This window comes from Gamsiella multidivaricata (assembly GCF_025024155.1).
Source record: "Gamsiella multidivaricata strain RSA 2152 chromosome Unknown BC939scaffold_136, whole genome shotgun sequence".
NCBI classification, from domain to species: Eukaryota; Fungi; Mortierellomycota; class Mortierellomycetes; order Mortierellales; family Mortierellaceae; genus Gamsiella; species Gamsiella multidivaricata.
The window spans coordinates 50,291-59,629 of record NW_026251844.1 but is presented as its reverse complement, the minus strand read 5'-3'; the positions used below and the strand labels follow the sequence as shown (position 1 = coordinate 59,629).

The window sequence follows — 9,339 nt, the reverse complement described above, 5'->3', positions numbered from 1 at the left end:
AAGGTGAGGATTTTTTTTTGTTTTTGTTTTATGCTGCACACACACCCCACATTCACCCTTTGAAAGTGTTGGCCCTGTACTGTATCTCCTATCTAACATGGTCTTTTTTTTTTCTTGAATACGCCGTAGGCTACACAACTGTCATAGAAACGATGCTTGCGCGAAAGATTATTCTACAACCCATTGTCTCGATCTGGATGGGAAGGCAGCGGGTGGGAGGAGCGACCGAGGGTTCTGGCGGGGCGGTGATTTTCGGTGGCGTCGATACCACGAAGTACGTCGGCAATTTTACTTGGTCGCCCATCACTGACAAGAATGCGTGGAAGATCCGTCTTGATGCTGTCTCTATTGCGGGCAAGGATCTGGGACTTTCTGGAGAAGCATTGATCGATTCTGGTATGTGGTGAACTGTGCACAATGGGTTGGCCACATTATTTTTTTGCTCGATGGATGAGCGTTGCTGATAGCTAGTGCTGATTTCCCCCCTTCCTCCTCCTCTTCCCTTCCTTTTTATTTTTTCGTTTGGTGTTGTAGGAACGTCGTTGATTGTGGTGCCCTCAAAGGCCGCTTCGATCTTCCACGAACATATACCAGGCGCGATTGAGGCGCCACAAGTGGGGTGGATCTTACCATGCAACACCAGCGCTGGCGATCTCAACTTTACGATTTCAGGACAGCAGTTCCGTGTCCCCGCAGAAGAGTTGGTTGTGCTGTTTAGGATTCCCGGATACGCAGAGTACTGCAAGAGCGCTATCGATGTCGCCGGATCTGCAACAGAAACCGTAAGTTGTACTACGGACTCGTGTGTTTCTGGATTTTTGAACTATGTCATTGACAGAGTGTTAACGCGTCGTATACTTTTTTTTTATTTTTTTTATTTTTTGTTTCTTGATCATACCTAGGATTGGGTTCTCGGGGCATCGTTCTTGAAGAACGTGTACAGTGTCTTTGACTATCGCAGCCTGGCGGTCGGATTCGCTCAGCCCTCGAATGTGTACAACACCCTGACGAACATCACACTGCTGCCTAACCTGTCCAACCCTCCACAAGGACAAGGCAACGGAGGAGGCGGGAACAGAACCCAGGGGACCGGCAATGGGTCGACTGGCGTGAACGGATCGGTCCAGAGGATGGTTTCAGGGGTAGATATTTAGCCATGCATTTGTTTCTCTGCTCTTCCCCCCGGTCTTTGGTTTCTGTAAATTGTGTTGCTAACCATTGTCACTCTTATGTTTTGCCTGCCTTGTACTTTCTGATAGAACCACATTCTTTTCTACACCTACATGGCTGTGATCGTATGTACGATGCTGCTCTCCGAGCTCTAGACGTCCATATGCTTCTACCTCACGGCTGCACGGAGCAGATTAAATAAACTATAGATGGTCACATCACTCCTCCAGCACGCGATCCGTCGTGAGTCAGGTCGATGTGGACCTGACACACCTTCCTGTGAACAAACTTTAAGGGCCCTCGCTCAACCCAGGCTGATGGCATCATCTCTTTCTTCTCTTCTCGCTTTTTCTTCCTTCATCTCATCTGATCGACCTGATCCCATCCCTGGAAAGCTACATAATAAGCACCACACGCACAACGCACTAGTGCCAAACGCAGCAACGCAGCAAACAAAGCAATCGAACAATCATTATAATACCAACCCTTAGATCGTCCACGCCAGTGAGCAATTGTACAATTACCCCATTAGTCCTCCCCCCACAACTGCAACAAGCAACCATGGCCACCAGTCATATCACCCCCACCGCAGGTGTCCGTCCTGAACAGGCGCCCCTTGGATCCCCAGTCCCTAACGTCCCCCATGCCATCTCGGTTTCCCTTCCCACCTTCCGAGACAACGTCGACTACGAAGAGGCTGCGCCTAGAGTCGTCAACGCCATGGTCTCGGGCTACCCCCGCTTCTTTGTCGCCCTCAAGGTCAAAGAGGTATGTTTTCTAGAACTGCTTTCAGCTACACAATGCTACCGGCCTTTCTTTCTTTCGGACAGATCGAACCCTTAAAAATGTCCGTCGACAGATCCTTCTGTACCACCTCACAAAGCTTTTGTAATTCATTCCTCTCTCTCCCCACCTTCTTCCCCTCAGCTTGTCGAGATTTGCGAGAAAAAGTACGGCAAAGCTACGGAAGCCTCGTTCCTGTGGCCATCTCGTCGGGTTGCTGAAAGATGTCGCCACTTTGTCGAACGCTACTACGTGCCGACGATGTCGACGGACGATTCGACTCCGACACCCCGCCCGCTCCCAACCGACGCTTCTGGTGCTGTGGGTGCGGGTGCGGTCCGGATCGTCGAGTTCGCGATCTACGCTCCGGCTTCGGAGGTCAAGCCCGGTGGGATCAAGCAGGTCAAAGTGTTTGCGACCTTCTTCCCCAAGGAGGCCTATCCGGTCGCGAAGCAGTTCTGGCAGCATACCGGGGATATCGTCACCTCGCGCCAGGCAGCGTTCTGTCTGAGATGGTTGGCTCTCAAGGCAGAAGAGGATCAGCAGGAGGCCACCGCAGTTGCGGCCAAGGGTAACGCAATCCGTATGCCCCGCGGCAACAGACATTATACGGCCGCGAAGCAGCAGCAGCAAATTACAGCAGATCTTCCCGCGGCGGTTGCGGCGATTCAGTTGCAGGATGAGGAAGATCGACCGGTAGAAGAGGAGGCGGATGGAATGGACAGTCGCGATTATGAGGTCTATGTCGAGGAACGTTATGGACGTAACTTGGATCTATCGTTCGCGCCCAAGGCCAAGGTGGCGTTGCGCCGTCGTATTGCGAGCCAGGTTGCCCATCATGCTGGATCCGGATGGACGGGCACAGGAGAGTACGTGACTGAGGAGGACGTGTACCTGTATCCGACGGGAATGTCCGCGATCTACAATGCGCACCGGATCGCGATGACCCTCTTCCCTGAACGCAAGGCGATCTGCTTTGGATTTCCGTATACGGATTCGCTCAAGGTGCTGCAGAAGTTTGGTCCTGGGTGCTACTTTTACGGGAATGGAGAGGATCACGATATTGAGGTGTTGGAGAAGGAGATTCTGGAGAAGACTTTGGGCGAGAATGTGCCGGAGGAGGATAAGATTCTGGCAGTCTTTTGCGAATTCCCTTCGAACCCGTTGTTGAAGTCTTCGAATTTGGTGCGTCTGGGGCAGTTGGCGGATAAGTATGGGTTCATGATCATCGTGGACGAGACCCTCGGGAACTTTGTGAATGTCAGGATTTTGGAGTTTGCGGATATCGTGGTCTCGTCCTTGTCCAAGATCTTCAGCGGTGACAGTAATGTCATGGGTGGAAGGTAACCAGCACCTTTTTCTCAAGTAGTCTGATATTTTTTTTTTTTTTTTTTACTAACTGCTGTCGATGTTACTGATGAATGATCTTAAATTAGCTTGGTGCTAAACCCTCAGCGAAAGTACTACAAGGGATTGAAGGAGGCCATGGGTCGCGAGTACGAGGATCTGATGTGGGTTGAGGATGCCATCTTCATGGAGCGTAATTCTCGTACGTTCCAGACCCGTATCGCGCGTATCGACGACAACACCGAGGCCCTCTGCGACTACCTGCGAGCCCACCCCAAAGGTATGCATGCACAGCACCGAGAAGGAAGCTTGAGATGTTTACGTATAGATTTAACACTGACGATCTGGATTATTCAACCTGGACTATTAGTCAAGGAGGTGTACTACCCCAAGTACGTGACGACTGCGAACTACTTGACGCACAAGGTCGAGGGTGCTGGATATGGCGGTCTGTTCTCGGTGACGTTCCATGCCAAGAACGGAGGCCCAGAATTCTTTGACGCCTTACCCTTCTACAAGGGCCCCTCACTCGGCACGAACTTCACGCTTGCTTGTCCATACACGATTTTGGCGCATTACTATGAGCTGGACTGGGCTGCTCAGTTTGGAATCGATCGTAACCTGATCCGGGTTGCTGTTGGACTGGAAGACCGGGAGGTGTTGTTGCAAGGGTTTAAGGAAGCCTTGGATGCTATCAAGGAGGATGAGTGAGCTTCGAGGGTGTAAGCGCAGGCGGTCGGTAGTTGTCCATGTTCGCGTCCTTCAAGATAGATCTTTAGATTTGAGGGTTGCGACGGAATAGCATAGACACAAGTTCAATACCGCAAAAAAGTACGCGTCGCGCTCGATCAGACGGTATGAATTACATGACATGTGTTTTCCCCAACCACTGCGCAAAGGAAGAGAACAGTGAGGGAAAAAAAGGGATTTGTGTCCAAGTGGCTTTTGGAGTGGGTGCGCCAACCCTTTTGGGTACTGCTGCTGGGGAGAAGCACCTCTTTTGAGTCATCACACTCCCTTCGCCTGCGTTCATTCCTTTTTAAAGAACACTCTCTCTTTCTTCACTCCACTCTCCTTTTACTTCCAGCAAGACCAACTCCAGCCTCTCTTCCCCAACTCTTCCCTCCCTCTCTCCCCCCTCCACTCACAGGACAAACTCGTCTCTTCGCCATGACAACGACGGACTCAACGCCGACCAAGAGCTTCGTCTCATCCTCGAACCGCGCCAAGATCGCCGGCGGCCCCACTCCCGAGACACCCTTCCCTATCAAGATGTCTGGCACCGTCATCAAGGGCTTTGGACGTGGAAGCAAAGAGCTCGGCATTCCTACCGGTAAAGCACTTACTCTCAATTGCTTCATCTATCGACTTCTTTCTGAAATTCCTTTGTTATTTTGGCATGGATCAGTCTGAATCTGTCATAACTGACGATTGTATACAATTATACAATTATACTTTTTTTTTTTTTTTTTTTTTTTTTCAATGGATAGCCAACCTGCCCGAAGAAGCCATTGCTGCACAGGAGCGCCACATGGTCACAGGGATCTACTACGGCTGGGCGCAGGTCGTCGTCAAAAACAAGCCCACCTCCTCAGCATCAGAGAACGCCTCAACGACGACAGCAGCGACGACAGCAGCAGCAGCAGCAGGAGCAATAGCAGGACTGATGGGACTAAGAGGAGGAGCAACTCCAACGACAGCGTCCTCGTCCTCGTCCTCCTTAGCGACCCACTGTCCCGCCACCGTATACCCCATGGTCATGTCCCTGGGCTGGAACCCCTTCTACAAGAACGAGAAGAAATCGGCCGAGGTCCATATCATGCACAACTTCCATCGCGATTTCTATGGGGATGAACTTCGCGTCGTCGTGCTCGGTTATATCCGTCCCGAATTCGATTACACCACCCTCGGTGAGTTTCTTTTTTTTTTCTTTTTTTTTTGAGAAGTTTCATCTACTTTATTTCACTAACTACTTTACCTTTTCTCTCTCTCCAAAAAAAAAAAAAAAAAAAAAAAAAAAAAAAGAGGCGCTGATCGAGGATATCAACATCGACATCGACGTCGCACACCGGTCCTTGGAGAGACCTAATTATGCTACTTATAAGGAAGACCCGATTTTCTTGCAGCTTTAGAAAGACTCAGTTCCTTTTCCTTCTCCTCAAGCGATCGATAATAATAAAAAATACACTGGGGATATAGACACAAATCGACGGAAAAAAAAAAGAAAACTATGGTCGCCTACTGCCGATACACTTTGGCAATTGCACATGCATGCCTCTGCTCTACGCAGCAACATTTTTTTCCTTTCATTTTTATCTCATGGCATTTCTAGTTGTATAACACGAATATGCATGAACTGCCATCGTCGTCGTCTTCATTATTTTTTGCTTTCTACATACAGTCTCTCACCGCTCAAAAACGACCACAATATCCTTGCGCCTGGACCGTACCCAATTCCGGATCTGATCCCACTCACAATCCGGCACCAGGCCTAACGAGATCCACTCCAGCCGGATCCAATGCTGACATATCCACGCCATCTCCTGCTCACGCAACATTGGAAAGTTCGACCAGTTCATACTGAATGACTCCAGCTGCGCCAGTCCCGCCAACGGCTGGAGTCCCGTCCAGTGACTCGGCACAGTTTTGTTGCTCACGCTACCACCACTACTATTGCAATCACCGCTACTCTCGTGTACACCAGAACCTCCAGATGACTGAAGATCTCCTCCGAGCCCAAGCGTGCCACCGCCAACAACACCACATTCTACATCACCGCTCGATCCGCATCCTGATCTGTCTACATGTTTCCCTTTGCCGTTCGGTTTCTCCTTTCCAGATTCGTCCTCAGCTTTCTGCTTGCTCTTTCCTCCGAGTGACAAGAAACTCTTCATCTTCCTGAGCCCTCGCTGGGCCTTTGATTCGGTCTTGCCATGATGCTCCGGAACATCCAGGTCCTTGGTCTCATTATGCAAAGCCAGCGCCAAATCCGGGGTAGAGGACTTGAAGTACAGCGAGCGCTGACTTGCGCTCCCGACCCCGATCCCAAGATCAAACCGTCCGCCATGCAACTCCAGCCTCTTCAGTTTCCTTAGCCGTCCCAGTTGCTGAAACAGCACAAACGTACAGTACCGCGTATGATCATATCCTCTCGCTGCTGCCGCTGTTGCTGCCTTCTCCGATCCACCCCCGTGCCGCGACGACGACGACGACGATGACTGGCCTTGGTAATCCCTGTAATAGAACTGGAAATCCGCCGCCCGCTCAGCCTGGTAATCAAAATCCCGACCACTCCCTGCAGACGGGTTCTGGACGCCAATGATAAACGTCTCCAGTCCTTCACAGGCCCACCATCGCGGCAGCGGCTGCAAGTCCTTGGATGGCACCGAATCCGTTGTCGAAGGATCCTCACTCGTCGCTTGAACGTACCGATCATGTCTCTCTGCTGATTCGACCATATCCTCGATCCGTAACCGGGCCCGACTGGCCGAGAAATGCTTCAATGTCGGAACGTATCTCAGGAAATGGTCGATCGCTTTCGAACTCACTTCTCGGCAACACGTCAGATCCAGCCGTTCTAGATATTGGCAATGCTGTTGGAGCGTCTGAAGCGTCGAATCACGGAATCGGACATATCGGGCGTCGTACGAGAGTAGCGCCGGGTAGAGTTTGATCAGCTCGATTACAGGGTCGTATGGTGATGGTATTGTCGATGCTGCTGAAGATGGTCCCTGAATGTCCATGGTTCCTGCGACTGTAGAGATGTTCGTCATTACGCCTGCGCTCGCATTTCCAACCTCCCCAGCACCGTCGATCGCAGTCATGCCTGGGGGATCAAGCTGCTCCAGAGGGGTCTCATGAAAGATAACGATCCCTGCATGCATAGGGTCCTCCGGAATACCGTCGGTCCCGCCGGTGACATAATTGGTTGTGAGGTGCAAGTGCCGTATCTCCGGACAAGACTGAGCAACCGTGCTGAGGAACTGACGCGACCATCCCCAGTAGATCGTACTGAACACGTCTAATTCCTCCAGCAATGGACAAAGTCGCAATAGCCGAACAAATCCCCGTTCCAGCATCCTGACCTTCTTCAATTTGAGCACTCGAAGTGCCAAGGGACGTTGACGAGACCGCCTTCGTGTCGGCTGCGATCTTTTTTCTCCGGTTGATGCAGCCATTGTTCCACATCCCTTGGGATCAGATTTGCTCATGCTCCGCTGAGGGAAATGGGCGTACTTGATGTGCCACGATGTTCCTGCATACGCCTCCTGGCCTGGACTCCTCAGCTCATCCTCATAGTTCATATCATCGTCACTATCATCATCATCCGAGTTCAAGTCCCCTTCGTCCGATAACGACGGGTCAGCAAAATCAACCCTGCCAATCATGTTCCTGTCCACGGACAGGTACTCCAATTTCGGACACGTCCTCAAGACCTTATCTAGCCGGATCTCATCCTTCCATTCATAACATCGCAAACATATATCCAGATACGTCAGCTCCGGTACGAACGGCAAGATTGCCTCCAGGAACGTCTCCAGACGGAACAATCCATTGAGTGTCAGAGATGTCAGCTGCGAGCGATGAAGTAAAGGTGCAAACGACAGGGGACGAGGAGCAGGCGACGGCAAGCCCGGTAATGGGTGCTGTTTGTGACCGTGGGCCCAGCGTAGTGGCAGAGGTTTGGGGCGGTAATGCGGCAAATCGGATGGTCGAGACATTGCGCGCGCCAGTTCCGCCAATGTCTGCTCGAGTGTGACGCGAGGTCTGCCTGAGAGGGTCGTCCCGTCTTCTGTATACGATCTTGAACCGGCCTCGTCCATCCGCCGATGCCGATCATTCGATCCTGATCCTGTAGTTGCTGCGGTAACTCCGTTTGCACTCGGTCCGCCTGCGGCCGTTGCCTGCTGCGACTGTGCCCCGACAGCGTTTGTATCGCTCCCCAATAGATTCCTCATCCTCGCGCGAGGTCCATTTGCCCAATAAGAAATGGATGTCGGGATATTACTGGTGCTGGTACCTTCAGGAGGTGAGGCCTGCACAGGGTCCGTGGGCGCATCCGTGGTCCTCATTCCGTATTCGAAGGTCAAACTTCTCACACGAGTCCATTGCCTGCATATCCTCTGATGCACCTGCGGAGACTGATAGTCCGTCCACTTGACATCTTTCCACAACAGCGGTTCGCCCACGTTATACCATAGCCGACAGACGCGCAAGAAAGCCAGGCGGGTGGAGACGGGTTTCTGGGCACGGATCTGGAGTTGGATGTCCGTGGTGGTGGTGAGGGAGGAGGCCGAGCTGGCGGGGGAGGAGGAAGAAGAGGCAAAGGGGTGGCGGTTGGCAGAGGCAGCGTTCTGGAACTGGAGGAGGACATGGAGTAAGACGAGCTCGAGGATCTCGGGGATGTTCAGGGGGTTGGTGGTGGTGTTGGATCTGTGGTTTAGGGATGGTGATGCTGGCGATAATGAAGAAGAAGAACAAGTGGAGGATGAGGGGGGTGGTTTGGGGATACGGGGCCCTGGTTTTGAGGCAAGAGTGGGGAAGGCAGCGAGCATGGGCAGATCCTTTGAAGAGGACTGGCGAGGGCGATGTGCCGAGGAAGACATGACGGCGCAGAGCGACTCTACAACAGAGAGAGAGAGAGGGACGAGGTGGGATCAGGGTAAGAATAGGGATGTGGCAAAGCACTGAAGTGTGCCAGGGGAAATAGGCTATTATGGTTATGGGATACCAGTCCGTACCTGGGAACAGAATAAAATACAAAAGAGAAAAAGAGAGAGAGGAAAGAGAGAAAGAAGGAAGGAAGGAAAGCAAAAAAGGAATGAGGAGGAGGAGGAGGAGGAGGAGGAGGGGGAATGGAGAGGACGGATGGGGGACGGAACGAATGCATGAAGGGAAGAGGGAAGGAGAAGAGGGCGGACGAATTATATAAACGAGAGAGAGGAAAAGGGCACGGTGTCCTCTGCTCTGCTGCTGCTGTCGCTACTCTTCTCCCCCTTTCTCTCTCCATGCATGTCCACGCCCATGCCCATGCTCATG

At 51.9% G+C, this 9,339-nt stretch overlaps 4 protein-coding genes across 4 annotated transcripts; 3 read left to right on the top strand and 1 right to left on the bottom strand.

Moving 5' to 3' along the window:
- Window positions 1–152: 152 nt before the first annotated feature.
- On the top strand, window positions 153–1,154 carry BC939DRAFT_482235 (aspartic peptidase domain-containing protein; the record flags this gene model as incomplete). Its single annotated transcript, XM_051559101.1, has 3 exons — window positions 153–396; window positions 535–782; window positions 903–1,154. 3 exons carry the CDS (start codon window positions 153–155, stop codon window positions 1,152–1,154), a joined length of 744 nt encoding a protein of 247 aa, XP_051406288.1.
- A 646-nt stretch (window positions 1,155–1,800) lies between these two features.
- BC939DRAFT_378238 (pyridoxal phosphate-dependent transferase) lies at window positions 1,801–3,993 on the top strand (the record flags this gene model as incomplete). The annotated part of the gene is made up of 4 exons (XM_051551713.1): window positions 1,801–1,938; window positions 2,098–3,296; window positions 3,390–3,580; window positions 3,671–3,993. Coding segments are annotated over 4 exons (1,851 nt in total), but the record flags the coding sequence as incomplete, so codon positions are not given.
- A 132-nt stretch (window positions 3,994–4,125) lies between these two features.
- BC939DRAFT_56517 (uncharacterized protein) lies at window positions 4,126–5,596 on the top strand. Its single transcript, XM_051561752.1, has 4 exons — window positions 4,126–4,155; window positions 4,388–4,633; window positions 4,791–5,210; window positions 5,326–5,596. Exons 2-4 carry the CDS (start codon window positions 4,471–4,473, stop codon window positions 5,430–5,432), a joined length of 690 nt encoding a protein of 229 aa, XP_051406286.1. The 5' UTR covers window positions 4,126–4,155; window positions 4,388–4,470; the 3' UTR covers window positions 5,433–5,596.
- Window positions 5,597–5,637: 41 nt separating this feature from the next.
- BC939DRAFT_533754 (uncharacterized protein) lies at window positions 5,638–9,147 on the bottom strand. Its single transcript, XM_051561711.1, has 2 exons — window positions 9,042–9,147; window positions 5,638–8,923 (listed from the first exon to the last, which is right to left on the bottom strand). The coding sequence occupies exon 2, from the start codon at window positions 8,904–8,906 to the stop codon at window positions 5,706–5,708; it is 3,201 nt and encodes a 1,066-aa protein (XP_051406285.1). The 5' UTR covers window positions 8,907–8,923; window positions 9,042–9,147; the 3' UTR covers window positions 5,638–5,705.
- Window positions 9,148–9,339: the final 192 nt, after the last annotated feature.

What these genes read in the sequence shown, in the direction of transcription:
- BC939DRAFT_56517 (XM_051561752.1), top strand. Translation starts at nt 4,471, where the DNA reads ATGACAACGACGGACTCAACGCCGACCAAGAGCTTCGTCTCATCCTCG. An exon ending in AGAGCTCGGCATTCCTACCG is followed by an intron (nt 4,634 to 4,790) that starts GTAAAGCACTTA and finishes TTCAATGGATAG; the next exon opens with CCAACCTGCCCGAAGAAGCC. An exon ending in ATTCGATTACACCACCCTCG is followed by an intron (nt 5,211 to 5,325) that starts GTGAGTTTCTTT and finishes AAAAAAAAAAAG; the next exon opens with AGGCGCTGATCGAGGATATC.
- BC939DRAFT_533754 (XM_051561711.1), bottom strand. Translation starts at nt 8,906, where the DNA reads ATGTCTTCCTCGGCACATCGCCCTCGCCAGTCCTCTTCAAAGGATCTG.